The 22,683-nt window shown below is 41.2% G+C and overlaps 1 protein-coding gene across 1 annotated transcript in view; it reads right to left on the minus strand.

Moving 5' to 3' along the window:
• Nucleotides 1-22,683, minus strand: part of Shtn1 (shootin 1) — a 100,679-nt gene that overhangs the window by 48,302 nt on the left and 29,694 nt on the right. The window contains exons 4-9 of the mRNA XM_028774198.1: nt 18,788-18,882; nt 15,197-15,365; nt 11,836-11,933; nt 9,905-9,986; nt 6,284-6,378; nt 227-373 (exon numbers count right to left, since the gene is read on the minus strand). Coding sequence (XP_028630031.1) covers nt 227-373; nt 6,284-6,378; nt 9,905-9,986; nt 11,836-11,933; nt 15,197-15,365; nt 18,788-18,882 — 686 coding nt within the window. The remainder of the gene's footprint in view (nt 1-226; nt 374-6,283; nt 6,379-9,904; nt 9,987-11,835; nt 11,934-15,196; nt 15,366-18,787; nt 18,883-22,683) is intronic.

Below are 22,683 nucleotides of genomic sequence, written 5' to 3' on the forward strand. Positions count from 1 at the left end.
CTGTGTGTACATGTGCATGCATGTATGGTGTGTACACAAATGTGTATGTATGTATGTGTATGTGCTATGTGTGTGTGGAATGTGTGGTGTGTGAATGCATGTGGGTATGTGCACCTGTGGGTACATGTGTGTGCACGTATGGTATATACACATGTGTATATGCATGCATGTGTATGTATGTGTGTATATGTGTGTGTGTCTACAGTTGCAGAATAAAATCAGTTACCTTCTGCTGATGTTGGATCCTCTCTTCTTCAAGCTGCTGGATAAGTTTTGAGTTTTCATCTAAAGCTTTCAGAAGCTGCTGGTCAGGAAGGGAGCTCTGCAGCAGGAGGTGGCTTTGTCTCTTCAGCTTGTTTTGTTCAATGAACATCTGTGAAAGTCAAAAACAAAAATGTATACACCAACTCAGCCTATTCGGCTCCTCAGTGCAGCTTGAATGGCAGTGGGTGGGGCTCTTGAAGACACTGAAGGAGATGTTCTAGAGCAGCCATGATCCATTCCCACCTTCACATGAGCTTTAAGACCCAAGTTGTTACCCTAAGCAAGATGTGGATACAACAATCCAGTTCTACACCTCGATTTTAAATGTTCTCCTACTGGTTTAACATACAATAATACTAAAAGTGACATATCTATGTCAGAAATGAGCTGTGCCTCCTCTTTATGTTTTATTTTCAGCTGACTTCTCTACTCTGACTAGGGAACCGTCACTAATCACTGTACAACACAGTAGTTAACACTGCTAAATAGGTACCGTGACTATCACATTGTCCTGATAAAGAAGCCACGGCTCGTGGAGAACAAGGATAGCCAAGGATGCTCACATATCAAGATCAGAGCTTAAGCTCATTTGCAAGCCAAATCTCTTGACCACCTGACTCACCCACTCTGCTCTTTATTAGACTGGTTTAGACCAGTTAGTTTCCTCCAGTGATAAAACAGTTCACAAGAGGAGGTCCAAGGAGAGAAGACAATATTAACATCTATTGAACGCTTTATCGAGTTGCTTATGAACAGGAGTTGGCTAATTCTCCCATGTTGACACAATTGACAGCAGTATTATTTTCTATTTGTCTGTTATTTATTTTTTTTTCACCACCACACCAAGCAGGGCAGTGGACAATTCAAAGTATGAGCTATTTCACAGACTAGAAGTCTCAGAGCAGCAAAGCGTTATACTGTCAAGATCTTACTGGCATCTTACATTGACATTGTAGCTTAACTGTATGTAAGGTGCACACAGTAAGATGGCTCACCGGAGAGCACACGTACAACTTCATCTGCTGCGCAACATGAATGTCAGTAAGCAAATGTAACTCGGGACAAAATAAAATTCCTCCAAACCTCCATGTGAAAAGACTAGAATTATAGCGATTTACACAGTCTGCAAGCTTAGTCCCGGTCAGTCAAACTCACCATAGATTGTATAAGACACAACACACTTGCACACATATGTATACAATACCCACATGCATGCATACACCACACATTTTTTTTCCCAGTACATCTTTCCTGAAGGAGACAAAAAATGGCTAGAAGGGGATTAGGGGGTGGGGGTAGGGTTACCTCCGTCTGGAAGCGCAAGCTGTACAAGCTTGAGAATCTGAATTTGGGTCCTAAGTACACAGTAAAAGCTGGACATATTTTCATATATCTGTAACTATGGTGATGGAGGGAGGCAACGGGGAATCCCTGGTTGGTGGCCAGTCAGTCCAGCCAATCAATGAGTTCCAGGTTCAACGAGAGACCCTGTCTCAAACACCAAGGTGGAAACACACCCAGTGTTAACCTCTGACCTCCAAACATGTATGAGCTACACACAAATGTGCCCCCAACCTCTGCACACACACAGTGACTGAGGCTTCACTCCTGAGCAGAGGGCAGCTGAGAAGCCTGTGAAGTGGCTACAGTGCTGTGCAAAATTAAGATACATGCCAGCTCAAACAGGAAAAACACTAAGTTTTCAAAGATTCATTTTTACTATTTATGTGTACAAGTATGTTTCTCTCTCTCTCTCTCTCTCTCTCTCTCTCTCTCTCTCTCTCTGTGAAAAAAAATATACATAATATATATATATGGCACAGGACAGAACAGGACAGAAAAGGGTGACAGATTTTCTTGGGGTTAAAGTCACTGGTGGGTGTGAGACAATTGATTGTGTTCTGGGAACTGAACTCAGGTGCTCTGGAAGAGTAGAAAGTGCTCTTAACTGCTGAGCCATTTCTCCAGCCTTGTGAAACACAATTCTGCATAGTACATGGAATCCACACTCCTTCAGTGTCACCTCCTCTTTAGAAGAGTTAAAGGCACAGAGACAGCCATGTGAGTATAAGCCAAGGCATTCTGCACAGGAGGCTCAGACTCCAACCAAAGGATAAGTATTAAAGATTGACACAGTGTTTTGAATATTGGAGTAGTATCTAGCTGAAATGAATTATTTTAGTTACATTATTACAATAATTTTGATACATTTTCCTCCTCTATTATAATGTAACCAGCTAGGCTCCCTCACCAGCATCTCAGTACCTCAGGAGTAATCACAAAGGGCAGCTGATGCTCCAGGTTCCTTTCTGCTGCATGTGTTACTGGCAAAGAAGCTACAGCCACAGAGTCAGGAGATCAAATAGGGACACCCACTCCCTGTCACCAACTCATGAGCCGTGACACAGCACCATCCCTACTCTGTGACTCTCCAGCATTTGCTTTTCTTGGGAAAGAAGAACACTCTGGAAAACTTGCTCAACACCACACGAGGACAAAGTATACTGACTGTGGCACTTTGAACACAAACAAGTAAAAACATGTCTGGAAAATCCTCCTAGTGTGAATTTCTTCCTCAAAACCCCTGTAAAACACCTCTACCAGCAGTAACCTAGTTGGTAGAGTGCTTGCCTACCAAACACATAGTCCTGGGTTCAATCCCTTGTACCACAAAAACTGGAAACAATGGCACATGTCTGTAATCCCAATACTTGGAGAAAGAGACAAGTAGATCAGGAGGATTTCAAGGTTATCTTTCGCTATATATCAAGTCTGATGACAGTCTGAGCTACATGGGATTATTTCAAGAAAGAAAACAAACCCAAAATCTACCTTCCCCAAACATTAAAGTGCTAAAATTTAAGTTAAGTGAGTCCTCTGCTAGAGGATTCATATACCAAACACTAATGAGTGTGGTTTTGCTGTGGCAAGAACACCTCAATTAGAGTCAGAAAGTTGGTCTCTTACCAGAGGAAGAACACCACAGGTCTAGGAATTTCTAAGAAATTTCACATGTCTTTTTGAAGGATAAGAGTAAAAACAAAAATCTTATGCTAATACAGAATCCACAACAATACTCCACCATTGTACAAATTATTCAGGAAGGAAAGTGAATGGCAAGAAAAACACATTGAAAAGTATACGAAAATTGCATTATAACTTTAAAATGTGGCTGGGAAGATGGCTCAGTGGGTGAAGGTGCTGGCTGCATGAGCCTGAAACCTGAGTTCAAGCCCTAGAGTCCATGTGGGTGGAGGGAGAGGACATACACAACACACACAATCACATATACACACATAGAGAGCACACACAACACATAGTCACATATACACACCACAAACACAACACACACAATCACATACACACACCATAGGGAGCACACACAACACACACACACAATCAAATATACATACCACAGAGAACACACACAATCACATATACATACTATACACACAATCACATGCATATATCATAAAGAACACATGCAACACACACAATCATATACACATACCATAGAGAGCACATACAACAGACAGTCACATATACACACCACAGAGAACACACACAACACATAGTCACATATACACATCACAAAAGCAACACACACAATCACATACACACTCCATAGGGAGCACACACAATAAACACACAATCACATACACACACCATAGAGAAAACACACAATCACATACACACACCATAGAGAATACACACAATCACATACATACACCATAGAGAGCACACACAACACACACACAATCAAATATACACACCATAGAGAACACACACAATCACATACATATACCATAGAGAACACACAATAAACACACAATCACATACACACACCATAAATAAGTTTTTTTTAAAAATGTAATATGTAGATGAAAAATTTAAGAACATGGGTCTGGATACAACTGACTCCTGTTGTTAAGAAGGAGCAGGCTTTGGTTTTGTTTTAAATAAATGAATACAAGAAGAAGGAAATTCTCAGTTTCTGTTTTACGTGTTCAGAAGTGGCTCTGTTTTTTTAAATAAGCAAACAAATTCCTGTCGCAATTAAATTCATAAAACAAGTAAACCTGGATGTTTATTTCTCAAACTGTGGACAGTAAGCTCAATATCTTCTCCAACATACAACTGCCTCTTGTACCAATCCAGTGCACAACATGCAACAGTGAGCCAGCCTCCTGTGAAACAAGTCTCATGCCGTTAGTGGTAGTCATGGGTCAAAGCCCGAGATTTCCTCCTCAGCAATGGAGGTTTAAATCTCAGGATGGAGTTTAAATTTGGGTGTCGAGCACTGCCGCACACATTCATGTTGCCAGTCACAGAGGCCTCCCAGGCCACCTTCCCCTCCTCAGGCTGGTTCAGCATGGTGCCTGCACTGTCCCCACATCTCAAGGGCTCCTGCCTGGTCAGCTGACCCTTTGGAAATCCTTCACTTGCATGCTTTCCTGCTAGAAGCTCACCTCTTCTGTCTTCTCTGCCACTTCTTAAGTTGTCTTCTGAGCTGCTTTGTGTATTTTATTCTGATATCATTATGCAAACAACATGCAGGAAATGAAAACATCTTGGTAAGACCCCGCCGTATTTAATCAACCTAAGGTCTCCATGTCTTCCCCACCTGTCCTCCCCACAATCACTTTACCCAAACCATTTATAGTCACACAGATTTTGTTCCAGACAAAATCTGTCGGACACACTCCAACTCTTTTTCCTTTCTTACAAGTCAACAGAGAACAATATTCATCCGCCTTTCCTCAAACTCTCTGAATAAAATTAATCACAATTATTTCAAATCAGAGAAGCCTAGATTAGACCTTCTGTGGAGGCCAATGCTAGCCTAGCTATGCTTAAGCACAAAAACACAAAACAAAAATATAACAAAACAGAAACAGAATCTGATTTTCAAATGTCATTCTTGCAACATGCTGTCTTTTTTCTCCACCTTGGATACCTCTTCCTGGACTGCTTTCAGTTCCTTAGCCTCACTCTCAACACAAAGCTCAAAATTCCAACGGAGACGGAGCTCTTGCTGAATGAAGCCCGATGTTTGAGTTCAGCTACCTGGTGACAGGTCATTCCCCTGGAAACCAGCTCCAGAGCCATGGAATACCCAATACTTGCATGTCAACAAGGTCAGGTAGGACCAGAGAATCTCAAAGCTTATCTCGAGCCTGAGAGGTAAATCATTACACTGGTAAGTGGCTGAGGTAATCGGTGTACCACACGGCAACATTCCATTAGTGATGAAAGAATCAACTCACAGAATGAGAGCACTGGACGATGGTGAGGAGAGAAAGGCAGATACTGTGACATCACCTTCTAGGATGACACTGCCACACAGCCCAGATTCTCAAGACTATCTGTTAGGAATTCTACACTCAAGCTGGCCAGCTGTGGATAGTGACTGAGAAAGACCCCTGATAATGATCCCTAGCCTCTATGTGTGTGTGTGTACGCACACACACACATACACATTCCACTGCATTCTAAAATCTTTTGATTCCATTTACATGGACTCTATTTTACAGACGGTGGAAGTGCAGCTTTAAGAGGACAGGAGGTCGTGTGTAGTGACAGACACAGCAAATCTCAACCCATATCTTCCCCACAAATGTCAGTAGACTTAAAGTCACAACGCAGCAGCTCCCACCTGGCCAGGATGCCTCCTTTAAAACTTCAAGTTCTATTCAAACATTTTCTAAAATCCTCAGTCCACACATAACAGCTGTGCATATTTATGGGATACACGAGGGGAATCTGATGTACGTGTATAAGCTGTGATACTTAGACCTAAGTCCTTGCATTGCCATCTCCTTAAACATTTGTGATTGGTGATGGAAGTGTCACATGGCTCTCTTGTAGGTCCCTACAAACTACATAATAACTACTGTAAGTGAGTCAACCTACCATGCTAGGAACACTAGAATCTATTGCCCTTTGGATCTGACAGCATTCAACTTGTTTTGGCCACGGGTGTGCTGCAAAACTTCCCTGTTCCCAGTAGCATACCCACCTCTTGTGCAAAAGACTCTGCTTTCTTTCGAAGGTCCTTCTCCAGTTCCAGGTTCACCTGCAGCTCTTCATACTCTTCAACTGCCAACATGGACACTTAAGGAGACAAAAAAGAACAGAGACAACGGGCTGTGCAAAATTACCAGCAGCACATGTGGAATAGATTCTGTATAAGGCATGTGGGGGTTGTCATCTGTTCCTGGCCGGTGCAGAGTGATGAGCTTTATGAAGGGTAGTTTAGCAATGTAAGTGGAAAACTTAAAACCAGTCACACTCCTAGATTCAAATACACACTTCCTAAAAGAGCAAATCAGGAGGACATACAGAAATGTAGTTGCAAACATGTTCTTTGGACCACTGGGGAAACACCAAAGGATTTGTAAACTACAGTGCAAGAAATATATAAGGAATGACATGTTATATGTTTTCAAATAAATGTACTATAAAAGTCAGTTGCAAAATGAATACATTTTTTTAGATTATTGTATAAATATATTGCCTACATGTTTGTCTGTGTACCACATGCATGCCTAGTGTCCACTGAGGTCAGAAGGTATCAGATCCTCTGAAACCGGAGTTATAAAGGGTACTGAGCCACCATGGATATCCTGGGAACTGAACCTGGGTCCTCTGCAAGAGGACAAAAGTGCTGTTAGCCATAGAACCATCTCTCCTGTCCCAGACAAAAAACATTAAGCCACAGACAAAAAGACATATCATAGGCATTTCACAGGGCAGATCAACAGACATGTGCAAAATGTGGTCAGGGCCACTTAGTGAGACCCCGTTCCCCTTCCCCAACCAAAAAGAACCACTGTAGGAAAAGTCTTGTCAAATAAAAGCAACATGCAATCGTTGCTGCTTTTGACATTTTGTGGCCTACTTTGTTAAATAATGATGCGGATAGGATGCAGGGAGCCGTGACGCCATTAGGAACCCGGCACAATGCAAGCAGACAGCCGCTGAAGGGCCTCGCTCTGAACCTGAGTTGTATCAATAAACTCCCCGCCAAGACACTCTTAATGGCTGCTTTCACACTCTGTTCCACTGGGGCACTTCAATCCTAACTGACTAAGGACGGGTTTGATGTGTAATGACATAGAATTTCAAACTCTGTTCTTCCTAAACCACTGCTTCCTCAGACAGAAGCAGAACAGTCTAACTCAAGTAAAGTAATGTAAGTGGCGGTTTGTGCTGAGAATTACAGGTCCCTGAGGACTAAATGACTTTCAAACCTATTTAAAAAAAGAAATTCCACGAAGAGAACAATGAAGACCGTGACTATCTAAAGCCCCAGGCAGGACGATAGGCTCTCTTTTTCTCTATCCAGAACACTATAATAAAAAGTGAATTTTCCCATGTCTAGGTTCCTTTGACCTGGATTCTGAAAGGAACTCTCTCTCCTAGTCCTGGTGGCAAGTTCATGTATCCCTACTTCTTTCTAGACAGGAGCTTCCTGGAGACAAGACTCATGCGGTGAATTCACAGTCTGCACAGTACACAGAGAGTGCAGTTTGTGTATACACTGAAGGGGGACCTGAAGAAAACCTACCATCTCATCCTTCTCCCTGGCTTAACGTCCAGGCTCTTTCTTCAAAAACTCCAGCCAATAAGCAACACAAAGGGTAGGAATCACTGCAGGGACAGCCTGGAAAGCTCTGTCTGTGTCTTGTCTTCTAAACTAGGACACTAGGTGGCTTGGGGACAGGCCAAAGGGAGAACAAGAGACATATTAATCATCTACTGTGGTTTAGATGCAATGAGGCCTCCAAAGATGCACATGCTGCAAGGTTGGTCCCCAGCATGTTACTATTAAGAGGTGATGGAACTTAAGAGAAGAGAGCTTACTGCCATGCAGACCAGGCCCTCTCTTGCCATGAGGTCTCTCCCTAGAATCCTGCACTCCTGCTACGATTCGATGCCATCACGGTGGTGGGATCCCATCACGGTGGTAGGATCCCATTAAGGAGACCCACCCAGAGGGAGCAGATGATGGGGCTGTGCTCCTGGATGACATCTGAAGCTAGAAACCTATATTTGTTTTAAAGTACCCAGCCTTGGGTAGTTTATGATAGCAACAAAAAATAGACTGATACAGTCCTTTCCCCTCCCTGGCCCCAAAGACTTTTGCAGAGACTTCAGTATTGTTCCCTGCGCTAAACTGCAACATTGTAGCCAGACCCCACAGAGGTTCATGCCTTGTTTAACAGTAAGAATGAGATGTTGACCAAACAACATGGCATTTTCTTTTGAAGTACAGTCGGAAGCATCTCCTACATAGGCTGGTCCTAGTTTCTGCACCACTAGATATGTTTTTATGTTACTTGTCTAAATGGTTTAAAATCCCTTGCTGTGTTGGCCACTAAAGGCGCAGAGTCATATTCCAGACACAAAGAAGAATTATGGAAGACACCAGAGCAAGGGAACATTTGGCTTGTCAATCTGTTTTTAACATGAGTCTTAATATGCATCCCTGGTTGGCCTGGTCCTCACTATGTTATGTAGACAAAACTGTCCTCCAAACTCACAGAGAATCACTTGCCTCTGCCTCCACCATGCTGGGATTTAAAGCACATGCCACCACGCCTGGCCGGTACACCAAACTTGATGCTCATTTTTCATTTTGTAGACTGGCCCATTGTCTACATTCTCTTAATTTAAAATATCATCATGTTTATGAAGTTTTCTGAACCTCTCCTAGATTCTGACTTACTAACAGTTATATAAGAGCTAAGAGGGCCAAAAGAGTATGGTCCCACAGTACACAGAGGACAGATGTACATATGTTTGAAGTTTCAGAATGAGTTGGTTAGTTCCATAATGAGTTAGTTCCTAAGGGAAATGGCTTTTATTAACTTTTTAAGTGCAATGTGTGTGGTATGTATACTTGAAGCTTGTGTAATGTGCATGCACTTGTGTGTGTGTGTGTGTGTGTGTGTGTGTAAACCTGAGGTTAACTCTGGGTATCATTATCTATCTATTCTATCTATGTTAATATTCTATCTATATTCTATCTATATTATCATTCTATCTATATTATCTATATCTATCTGTCTATCAGTCTATCCCTACCATTTATCTTTATCTATCTCTATCTTTATATCTATCTATCTATCTATCTATCTATCTATCTATCTTTCACGTATCTATATCTATCTATCTTGTCTGTCTGTCTGCTTTGAGGTAGGGTCTCTCACTGGTTCTGTACCACATCAATTCAGTTAGGCTGTCTGGACAATAAGCTTCAGAGATCCTCTGTCTCTTCCTTCCTGAGTGCTAGGATTACAGAAATACTCTGATACTTTTTTTTTTTTGAGAGTGTGTTTGATAGGATCTCATTATGTAGGCCAGACAGGATTAAGATTCACTAGATAAACCAGGCTGGTCTCATACTTACAATAGATATGCCTTCTGAGTGTTTGGATTAAAGGTATGTGTCCACCAGGCTTGGGAAGAAATCCCTGTTAAATTTCCTCAGCATTGAAATAATGGACTTGAGATAAGAGTCACTGCTGAGCAAAACACAACCTTGGAAAAAGATAAACTCTGGGCACATGGATAAAAAAGCACCAGACACACATAAGCAAAGCGTGCTGGAGAAGAGAAGACTGCAGACACTTACCTCTGTTGCATTTTTCTAAGACTTTCCTCTGCTCAAGAACTTCAGAATTTAAAACAGCTTTTTCTTGTTTAACTTTGTTTACCTACAAATGTCAATAAAATGTGAAGGAGAAAAATTGTAAATGAGTCGTAAGGGACATGGGACCCTCAAATGGCTGTTTGGCTTTCAACATGAAGTTGCAGTGTAAAGAGTACCCAGTGGCTCCTCCACCGAGAGTGTGAAAGCTCTTCTGTGAAACTGAGGTAATCTGGGACTTCAGGTCATACCAGAGCATAGCTCATTTACATAATTAAATTGGCATTGGGCCCTCCTTACACTGGCTAATGTTCTAGCCATTCAATGTCACCCACTCATAGTTTTAATGCAAAAATCCAAGATGTGATCATTCACAAAATACACCTATCACTTAACAAGACAGCAAGTACTTAACTTCAGGCTCCAGTTTGAACTTTGATTTTATGTTGAAAAGATGCATATATTAATTTTTTGAAGATAACTTTAAATTTTGACAACTTACGGCTTAATAAAGTGTACCTGTGGTATTCTTTCCCAAACTTAAATTTCTGAAATAACTTTTTAACACCAACCGTAGAAAAGAATTCCATACAGCAGTTGTTTCTTAAATGCAAAGCTACCCACATAAAGGTGGTTAAATCTCAACTGCATTGTGCTGAATTTTTAAGAGACAGTCATGTTTACAGAACCTAAAAATACCCAAACAACCCTGTACTGATCTAAGCATGTAAAAATCACACACAAGATTGATAAACACCATGTTCAGAACAAAGGCTGCGTAGGGAGCTTGTCATGGTGTGAGGAGGCAGCTTCAGGGTGGTACCCCAAGTTTTACCATGGCTGTGCTGGCAGGCTGTGAGGTAGACTAAGCAGATGTCTGTAAGCTCACTTTTTCTGCTTGATCCCTTTCTAGATGTTTAAAACAGTGACAATAAAAACAACTCTTGAATTATCTTCCAGCAATACCACTAAGGCTGGGTCGATGGTTACAGAAAATGTTCCCTTCTCCTCTCCTGTACTTCCATTAAAGAAGAAAACCACAATAATGATTCTGAACATAGCCCTGGATCCACCTCCAGAGAGTCAATGAATTGGTTTCTCTTCACATAGATCTCATTTTTTTGCTTTGGCTGACATTAGTAAGTCACAAAGTCTAAGAGGGAAATCCCTCCAAAGTTGCCTCCTCTTTCCCATTATTACTGTGTTTGGGAGAAACAAAGCAACAGCAGTTGGGGCTGGAGGCTGGAGAGCATGGCTGCCCAACCTTTGTATGTGACAGCCATTAGAAGCTGAGGAGGAAGCTGACCAGGTAAGACTGCTCACTGATGGGCCCCTTAAGCCAGCTGGGGTTATTGCAGTGCCGGCAGACACTGGTTGGGAATCTCTGGGCCAAAGAATCTGAGACCCATGGATACAAGTTAAAACAGGGTTGTAAAGGCAGATCCTTGAAACTTTGTTACAAATAAAAGGTAACAGAGGGGTCCGTGCTTACAGGCAATTCAAGAGAAGAAGATTCTCTCACATCATCCCTTGAACCTTTCCTCTACTTATCCTTTTTGTTCTGTGGGACGGACACACAGTGATGACCAATACCCCTAGTCAGAAGGAAGTAGTACAGAGGTCTAGGCTTCTTTCCCCCTCTAACCCTTCTCTCTCCTACCTAGTGTTAGTGGGTAGGAAGGGATTAGTGTGGAATAGGGTTTGGAAGGGAGGTAGATGTATAAGAACACAATAAAATAGTAAAAAAAGAAAAGAAAAGAAAAGAAAAGAAAAGAAAAGAAAAGAAAAGAAAAGAAAAGAGCCAACAGATGTTAGTATCAAAAGCTAGCTTTGAATAGCATCTTTGTAACTTAGCCAACGCAAATGACTGTTAGTTAAAAAGCCAAAGTCTTGGCCCTCAGGACTAAGACACCTACCTCCTCCATCACCTCCCCTAGTTTGCTCTTGAGGCTTTCCAGCTCAATGGCTAGCACCTTCTTTTCTTCCTGAACAGACACAATTTGTTCTCGAAATTCTGTAATTTTAAAGGAAGGAAATGAAATAAATTTTATTTTACTTTTTAATTATGAAACAAAATAACAGGTTTTCTTACAATGTTTTCATTCTTTTGTTTTGGTAGATCCTCCTCTCCCCTCCCCTCCCCACTCCTCACTTGAACTCTTCAGTCCCCAGCGATCTCCATGAGCCTTTCAGCCTCCCTCCTCTTCCTGAAAAACCTCATTTCCCCCCTCATGGACCTTTATAACTTCATGACCATCTACTTACACTCATTCCTGTACAAATAGACCAAGATAAAAACGAGACGCTAGGATCTACAAATGACACAGAACCCTTGGCATGTACCTTTCTGAACCTTACCTCACTGAAAGTAGTATTACCATTCCTGTTCTTTTTCCTACAAATTCCAATTTCATTTTCCTTGCTATTGTTGTGTGTACATGTGCATGTGTTCATGTATGTGACTCCAAGTATGTGTGTGTCAGCACACACATAGAAATTAGATACAACCGGATGTAGGTTCTTACCTTTCAACCTGTTTGAGCCAAGGCTTATTGCTGCTCACCTGAGTATGCTAGGCTAGTCAGGGTATGAGCTTGTGGGAATTCACCTGTCTTTGACTCTAATGTTGTACTGGCAGTGCTGGGGTTACAGACATATGCTACCCTGTCCATCTTGACATGGGTTTGGAGTTCCAAACTGAGGTCCTCACATTTGCACAGCAAGCACGTTCCTCCCCCCCCCCCCCAGGCATCGCCTCAGCAAATAAGTAAAATTTCCTTTATAGCTGAATAAAATTCCACTATGTATCACATTGTTATTATCTGTTCATCTTTGATGGACAGCTAATTCCAACTCCTTCCTGTTGTGAATACAGCAGCAGTAGACATGAATATGCAAGTCTCTGTGATGGATGCAAGGCCCATTGGGAGGTGCATAACTGGGTCACCTGGTAGTTTGTTTGTCTGATTGTTTGTTTATAGATTTATTTATTGAATATATGTGACTACACTGTAGCTGTCTTCAGACACACCAGAAAAGGACATCAGATCCTATTACAGATGGTTGTGAGCCACCATGTGATTGTTGGGAATTGAGCTCAGGACCTCTGGAAGAGGAGCCAGTGTTCTTAACCACTGAGCCATCTCTCTAGCACCCTACCTGGTAGTTCTCTTATTTTATTTTGGAAAACAAAAACGCCACTGTACCTTGAACTGATTTCCATGATAGTTACACCTGAAATAAATTTATTTTTTAAAAAAGAAAGCATGGATCTGATCAAAAGAACTAAAAATGCAGTTTGTGGTCAGTGTTATCTGACAATTAAGGAGTAGAGCATGCCAAAACTGAGGACAATGGAAATGTCACATGAAGGTCCACCCTAGCCACACACAGAAACTACACCACACAGGCCCAATGATATCACTGTGTTAAAGGGACCAAAGTGAATTTTCTTTGCATTCTATCAAAAAAATCACATTCTAAAGAAGCTGTCTGGCATTTTAGAAGTAAAAGAATTTGTAGGCAGAGGCAAGTTAAGGCATTGTACCAATTTCTCTTTCATGATGGCTACAAGTTCCTGGCACAACACAACACAAACCCATGGCTGGATAGCTAATAATCTGGAGATTCCAAGGTTAAGAAAACAGAAATCTTGACTTGAAAATGTAAAGAAGCCATTTCCTTTCCAGAGTTGTGGGTATTCTGTTTATTCATTTATTTTTATTATTTGGCTAGAAAGGGACCGTGTGACAGCAGTGTTTAAAGTGCCCACTGACTAACACGAGTTTCTTAAGCTTCTACTTGGCCTACTGCTCTGCCCAGTTTTGTTTTTAAATGCTTTTCAATTCTTACCCTTCTCCAAGGACAAGAAAAAAAAACCCATGACATCATTATTCATAAGCTGATTTTTTTATTTTTGAACTCAGCTTGAAGTTCTGAGATTTGGCTCTAAGTCACTTTCTCCACCAGCTGACTAATTCCAGAAGGAAGAACATGAGACCATATTGTTCAAGGTCTCACAGAAGGGAGAACAATGAACAGAGGGAGACCTTGATGTCCCCATCACTCCCAACCAGCACCCTCTATTTTGTCCTAACATAATGGGTCGGATTGAAGTCAGGGAACACCTTCCATCTGAAATCTTATCTCCCAGGCAAAACAATAAGCACGACTTTTGAACATGAACCAAGTTGCACGTGGTACTGAACTTATAACAGAGACCCAAATAAATACAGGGTATTGGTTGAACACATATACAATTTTTGTGCTGGGGACTGAATCTTGGACTTTAGATATGGTAAGTTCTCTTTATACCTGGCTCTACTGCCAGCCAAGTCAGACAGAGATGGTTTTAACTATACTTATCTTTCACACAGCAAGAGTGTCTTAACCCTGCACGCATGTGGTGCACACACATACATGCAGGCGAGACATTCGTACATATAAAATAAAACAAACCTAAAAGATAAAAACAAATCATAATACAATCTCTTAAAATTATGGTAACCCCTCATTTCTAGCCAGGTCACACTTCTAAAGGGGCCTCCTTCCAAACAAGAAAGCAACCCACAAAGTAAGAAAAAGACACTGATGTCATTCTCACTCAGGCTCAGTTTCCCCTGATTGCCCTGGCTAATGAAGTCAGAACCATTGCAGCTAGGACCCAGTGATCAGTATTCTCAAAATTTTTCAGTGTGTGTGCATGGTGTATATGTGCACATGTGTGTATAAGTACATGTGTATATTTGTGTGTGGACACGTGTGTATAAAAAAACGCTGCTGCTAGGACCCAGTCATCAGTATTCTCAAAAATTTTTTCAGTGTGTGTGCATGGTATATGTGTGCACACGTGTGTACTTATACACATATGTATAAGTGTGCACACACGTGTGTAAAGGCCCAAGGAAGAAGTCACTTGCCCTGCTCTATCATTCTTCACCTTCCCCCCTCAAGATGGGGGTCTTGTGTTAAACCTAGAGCTTATTGGTGTTCTACCTGGAGTGGCTGTAGCAAGCCCAGTCCTTCCAGTGGCCATGCCACCACTCCCCCACTCCTGTTCTGGTATTATAGGCATGTACATCCATGCAGGAGCTGATGTGGGTGCTGAGAATTTGAAATCAATTCCTCATCATTGCTCAGCAAGTACTCTTACTCACTGAACCATCTCTTCTGACTCCATGAATTTTCAAAACTCCTCATGGAATTCTAGTGTGCCATCAGAGACAGGAAGCCCTGTGCTGGCAGAAATCATGCTCAGTTGCAACACTGGAATCCCACCTTTGATTTGCTTCTGACACTGAACAGACACACAGGTCTCTGCCGCAGCATCTGTATCAGTGGTTGGGTCGTCATCATCGATGTTTATCTCCTCCGTTATTACGTCTGGCCCCAGTTTGGCCATGTATAACATGCTGATTCTTTTCAGTGTTTTATTTTCTTTATTTAGCTAAAAGTGACATAGGAAAAAACAGTTATTTTATCAACCAAGTCAAATCTTGCATTTTTAAACAAATGAATTAAGTGTATTTTTGTCTTACATATTCATTAACATTCACAGTAGGATGTAACAGGTAGACTCACTCAATGAATAAACTACTCACGTGCTTTAGCATTAAGTTTATTATTTTAAGTGATGCCTCATCCTGAATTACAGCAGCAGCAAGTAGAAACACTGGCTATAAATTTTAAGAAATACAAGGCTGGTGAGATAGCTTAAATCTGAGGACATGAGTCCCCCAGAACTCACGGTGGAAAAAAGGAGAACCCAAAAGTCATGCTCTGACATTCACACACAGGCTATGGCATGAATGCACCCACACTGACAGCATGCATGCATAAGTGCATGTGCACACCTGTGCATACACACACATACACTCCCATGCTCAGACATGCACATGTGTACGTACACACACACACACACATACACACACACACTGTGCAAAGACAATGTCATTGGCCATCACTAATCAGCCAGAGTTAGTGCATATGACTACATTTAGCCAATCAGATCTCTTCTCTAGAAAGGCGGTTGCTGGAAGAAAGAGTTTCTGCATGTCTAGCCATAAGAGGTGATGTCAACTACCTTCTCCTACAGGACTGAGAGTAGAAGGGATCCTGCCATAAAAACCCAAAGCAAGTGACACTCAGAGAGAGGCAGAAGCAGAAGCCCAGAGCCCCAGACCATTCTCATCTGTTGAAAGAAAAATACAAGTTTTATACCAATGAAGTCTTGGTGCACTCTACGTAGACATTTTTGTAGTGCTCAAATTCCTGAATGTTAGAGAAGGGATTTCATTACTGTTGTCTTGTTAAGAGGTAATCCTGTGCTGCTTGTCTGAAATAGCTCTCAATCAAAAGGCAAGAGAAAATCTGCCTTCACCTTACCCTAGCAGAACTCATTTCCATATACAAATTTACATACTGGCTACACCGGCAGAGCACTCAGAAGAAAGGGGTAAACTAAATAGCTCTGGATCTTAAAGCTTCAAATACCTGGTCAGTAACCAATTTAACCTGCACATTTTAGCAAAACAGACTTGCTGTAGTTGCTGTACTTATAAGAAAACAGTGAGGTCGAATTATAGCATAAGAATGTACTGTTTTAATTTTATGTTTTAAAACTGGTTTGTATGTATCTGTATAGGGATGTACATAAGAGCAAATGTCCCCACAAAGGCCAGAAGAAGGTATCTGATGATGCTCTGCAGCTGAGGTTCTATATGAGCTGCCCAACGTGGGTGCCGGCAACTGAACTCAGGTCCTCTGCAAGAGTAGCACACACTCTTAAAACCATCTCTCCAGCTCCCTCAATTCCATTATTTTTTAGTCTTTTTTTTTTTCAGGTCCCAAGAGTTCATTACACATCCTCAAAAACAAACTATATGTCTACTTGACAAAAGGCATCTAAGATCAGGAGACGAATGGTGTGTACTAAGGTTCTCATTAGAATGAGTTTAGGGGATAGTACAGTGATTGTTGAGCAAAACTAAATCCATCCATTACCAGGAAGTTTTGCAACATACTAATACTTACACCACACTGTGGCTATGGGTTAGATGGATTGGTGGGTGAAGCGTTTGTAATAAAAGCATAAAGACTTGTGTTTGGACCCTTAGCACCTGTGCAAGACACCAGGAATAGTAGACCGTGACTGTGTCCCAGTCCTAGAGAAGTAGACACAAGTGGGTCCCAGGGACTTGCAGGCCAGGCAGCTGAGCTGAAACAGCATGGTACAGGTTCAGGGAGAGACCCTGCTCCTAAATATTACTTAGAAAGTGATAGAGGAAGATGCTCAAAGTTGAGGTGACCTCTGGGTAACATATACATGTACACACACTTCTTCATACATATATTCACAAGCATATACATATAAACAAACTCACAAATACACACATACAAACACATACACAGTATACAAAAGAAGAGATAAAATACCTTTTAAAGAAGACAATGTTTGGGCCAACAGTTACAAAGTATCATGAAATGTCACCCCACACACCATTCTCTACTCTAATCACTGTCCACCTTGTCTCCTGAGGTGACCAGAGAGCAGAACTAATTTGCTCTGAGTCACAAATGCCCCAAATTACACAATTAGAAATAAAATGTGCAAATATGCAAGTGCTGACCAGAAGCCCTTGCTTTCCCTAAACTGCCAATCCTAAGAAGCAGAGGTGTCTTCATCTGAATGGATATAATGTAGACACCATCCTGGGCACTAGATTCAGTGAAACCAACCTGGACCAAATACATTGTTTCTTTGTTCATCCTAGAAGGAAGGGGAAAGAAAAGAGTATCCAGTATACCCGACTGAAAAACTCCAGGGATGCTTAGGCAGTGCAAACAGTGTGAGTGTGCCTTATTCTATCAAAGCAGCAACCCATAATGCTATGCGTGCATCAGACAAGTAATAGGAAAGAAGTTCACATGGAAATCCATATTCCTAGTTAGGTTCTGATTCAGTATCTTATGAATTTTAGTGCAGTGTCATTATGCAAACAATTAAGCACATACCATTAGCAAGCACACTGCTAATGCATACGAATTAAATACATTTATTTATTTGTCTATTTGTTGATAGTAGAACTTCAGTCACAATCCAAAGAAATACTTTGGAGGTGGGAGATATGAAGAGTAGGGGTGAGCACAACCAGCATTACTAATGATATTTGGCTGGAAATTGCTGTAATCCATTTTCTGATGGACGCTTTTTACCCAAAATACATAAGACAGAGATAAAAACATTCTTTAATAATAATGTAATTCTGATGAGACAGAATATAGAAAATTACACACTTGGTAAAATCATCAGCTAGAGGCAATCAGTGGCGCACTGGAGGTCACCTTCTGCATGCCCTCTTCTGCTTTCATAAATAACCACCTGAAATGTAGGGCTGACTGACTCTTTCATCAGACTCCAGCAGAAAATGTCTGTGTTCTTGTGGGAAACTCTAGTGTAACATCTACCCTGGGGACTGCTTCTCCAGGTTAAATGGGTACAAATACTGGGAACACACACACACAGAGGGAGAGAGAGAGAGAGAGAAAAAAAAGAGAGACAGAGAGAGAGAGAGAGAGAGAGAGAGAGAGAGAGAGAGAGAGACAGAGGAGACAGAGAGAATGCACTTTTATAATTAGAAATGGAGTTTGTACACAAGCAGATGCTTACAGAATCATATTGCAGAATTTGGAACCTTACACCTCCTTATCAGAGCAGACAAATGGGCAAAGAATTAGGAGCAGAGCAGGAGACCAAGTTGCACAGAAGCCCAAGCTCACTACCTTGGCTAGCACACACAGAGCCCAGGCTCACCCCCTGGCTGGCACACACAGAGCTCAGGCTTACCCCTTTAGATAGCACAGACTCACCTTTGTCGCCAAGGCTTCAGCACTCTCTCGACATGTCTTCTCTATCTCAAGGTGGTTCTGCATGAAATTCACTTCCTCTATAACCATATGAGAAACTAGGAATAAAGAGGAATAAAGAGAGGCTCAGCATCCAAGAATTAGTCAACTATTCCAGAAGCCCACACACTGCCCCATGACCAAGAAGAATGTTTCAATTCTTCCTACAGCTAGACCTTTGGCCATGACTAAAAAGCTCCTCAGAAATTGCCTTTGATTAAATCTCAGCTAATGTATGTATGCAGAAAGAAAAATGCACACACACAAACTACAAACCTTCTCAACTATTTGTAATAGTTTAAAAATCGGTCTCTGTCTCTCTTTGTCTCTCTCTCTGTTTCTCTCTCTCTCTCTCTCTCTCTCTCTCTCTCTCTCTCTCTCTCCCTCTCTGTATACATGGACACACACATTCATGCATGCATGCCTATATCTGTGCATTTGGAAGTCACTAGTCACCTTGAAATTCCTTCCTCAAAAGCCACCCATCTTGCTTTTTATAAAGTAGGGTCTCCCACTGGACTGGCCTGGACCTTGCTGAGTCAGCTAAGCTCTCTGACTAGTGAATGCAGGAATAAACTTGTCTCTATGCCTCCCCAATGCAGGGATTACAGGCACATGCCACCCCACCTGGCTTTTTGTGTGGTACTGGGGCTCAAACTTGGGTCCTTGTACACAGCAAGCACAAAAGCTAGCTCTCCAGCTCCTAAAGTGTCTTATTTTTAAATGTTGCTATCTCCATGGCAATAGATTAGTAAACAAAAGCGGCTTCCATAAGGAGTGACAATTTTTTGATTAGCTTTTGATTAGCCTAGACATAACCTGTGGATCTAATACGGAAAACAAGTTCATAAGAGATAAAGGAAAAATAAATCTCAAGTTGGTCTTGTGGCTGTTTAATAATGTGGTTAGCTAAGTTTGTGACACTCATCTTTGGCAATGACAAGCCAGTTCCTGTTATTTCAGGAACTCCAGGTCAGGACAGTGTGGCACCAAGACTTACAAGCCATGTGATGAGAAAACAGGTGCTTTTAAGCTGTTCATTACAACAATATCATTGGGGTTAGGGGAAAAAAATAAAATTTTACTTAGAATTTTACCAACACTTGAAAAACTGTTTAATTTTTAGTTTTTTTTTTGGGGGGGGTAGCTGTTTTATGTAAATTGAGATTTAAAGACATGATAATTCTGACCTGTAATGATATTTTGAAGCTTAAGCCAAAAAAAAAAAAAGTGAAGTTTCCCCATCTGCATTTCTAGCCAGAAGAGAAATCTCAGACTCTCAATCTGAACTCTACAGACATAGACTGTAGACTTCCATTTGTTGGGCATAAGAAGGCTAAAAAACTAAAGGACAACCGAATATGAAACCCAACAAAGTTAGGAAAAGCACCAGGCTCACATAACACAAAGACAGATTACTTTTGCTTCATTTAAGCTTAATTAACCTGCAATTATGATTAAACTCAGGGGGAAAATTTTTTTCTCTCTAAATTAAATACAAAAAAAAAAATATGTATTACTTCCTGAGTCTGTCCGGAGTTCTTATTATGTTAATATTCAAATTCATAAAGCAGAACTAAGTGGCCAGAAACATCTCTAACCTTGACATTTTTTCAGGGGTAATAATCTGTTGCAAATGCGGGCCAACCAAAAACCACTTAACTAATTAGTAGTTGCAGTCACCGAGAAAAACATGAATCAACACTGTTATTACAAGTGGCACATTTGAGTGGCATCTAATTATGACTTGATGAGGCCGATACTCGCATTATCAACGCTACTACCGCATCCCATCAGGGCCTAAAAGCTGCTGATGGCATTGACTTCGGGAAACTCCCACTCAATGGTACAGCAGCACCCAACAATCGGCTTGGCAGGGGCCCCCCTCACTAAATGACACGTTAAGCGTAATTACTGGTAGACATTGTAAATAAACAGGATTGGAAGTGAAAATTGTACCAAGTGCATAAGACACAATCTGACACATTGGAAGTGGCAGCCTTAATTGAGAGTTTCTTTGACTGTTCAAGATCATTTCAACTGCATTTCTCAGAGGACAGTGATTATAACTGTGGAGACAGACGGCATAATGGTGTCAGCATTGCTGACGGAGCAGTGAATTAAATTGTATCTGCTGTGGAGTGAAAGCCATGATGAGAGGTACAGAGGCCTTAGTGGTCTTATCATTATAACACAATGGTCATGTTGTCATCAACCTTTCTGGCTCCAATTGAAAAGAAATGATTGTGTGTTGAGGCCCCCCCCCACACCTCCCCCCCCTTGTCCTCTTCTATCTCCTGTTCTGAATAGAACCAATTTTCAGAGAGCTATGAAATCACGCAATAGGCCCTAAAATGCAGCTGCTTGGCATACAAACGGGTCCCCATTAAACTGGAATCACACACAATATGTGTTTATACCGGAGAAACAAATAGAAGCTGAACACGGGCCAAGTTTATTCACACACACAAAGCCCATGTAGCTCTTCATCAATGTAATTGCCTTTTATATTGTAGTTTAAATAATGGGCTCTATTATTTCCTTAAAATCCTAATATTCCTGGCATTTTATCACTGTGTTTACAAGGTAGGTTCTTCAAAAAATGTGAAGGAAAAGAGAAAAGAAACCTATACAATTTTTTTTACAACATCAAATATTACTTTGAATTTTTTTTAGCCTTAACTACTTGACATCTTCTGCCACAATCTGGTATTTCTACTCTCATAACAAAAACATAAACACTCTGCATTTTTCATAGGAATTTGACTTTTTTATTCAATAACATTCTTGCTCATGAAAGTAAGGGGGAAAATCATTCTGCAGTCGAGAGGCTTAGGCCTAGAAAAAATAAAAATAAAAAAAAAAAAAGAGAGAAGCCCTTATTTTCTGAACATTTTGTAAAAAGCTGTCCTGTGGTTTAACTTGTTTTTTTAGGCATTGAGTATGCTCTGTCGGGTGGGGTGAGCGCTCTCTCTCTCTCCCTCTCCCTCTCCCTCTCCCTCTCCCTCTCTCTCTCTCTCTCACACACACACACACACACACACACACGCACACTCTCTCTCGATCTCAGAAACTGCAGAACATTTTAAGCTGTGTTGTGATTTTGAGTTTCAGAAACTCAACCAATGCCAAACTGACAGCATGGAGACCTCCGTATCACCTCCTTGGATTCAGAAGAAGAAAATACAAGGGCTGTTTGTATCTGTTAGAAAGAGTACATCGGTTCCTAACCCAGAAGTCAGGTCACATGACAGAGAACAAATCTCATTCTGAAATATGAATTTATCTGTTCTTTTGTTTTAATTTTATTATATTTATGTGTGAGTGTGTGTGTGTGTGTGTGTGTGTGTGTGTGTGTAACCACAGCACACTGTGGATTCTCTCCTTCACTATATACAGGCCTTGGGGATTGAACTCAGGACACTGGGTTTGGAAGTAAATACCTTCACCCACTGGGCAATCTGGTCAGGCCTTATTTGTCCTTTACAGGGAATCCAGATTGTAAAAGTCCTTCAGCTATTCGTTTAACACTTTGGATTTTTCTTATATCTATGACCCCTGGATACTTTATCTATGATATTCTATTTTTATATGATACAATGTTTAATAAAGAAAAGGCAGGCTGGCAGGGCACAGTTATATAAAGACACCTTCAACCTCAGCACTTAGGAGGCAAAGGCAGACAGATCTCTGTAAGTTTGAGGCTATACAGTAAGTTCCGGGCCAGCTAGGGCTACATAATGAGAACATGTCTCAGAAAGAAAGAAAGAAAGAAAGAAAGAAAGAAAGAAAGAAAGAAAGAAAGAAAGAAAGAAAGAAAGAAGGGAGGGAGGGAGGGAGGGAGGGAGGGAGGGAGGGAG

Source organism: Grammomys surdaster, unplaced genomic scaffold (assembly GCF_004785775.1).
Source record: "Grammomys surdaster isolate TR1022 unplaced genomic scaffold, NIH_TR_1.0 66, whole genome shotgun sequence".
Lineage (NCBI taxonomy): Eukaryota > Metazoa > Chordata > Mammalia > Rodentia > Muridae > Grammomys > Grammomys surdaster.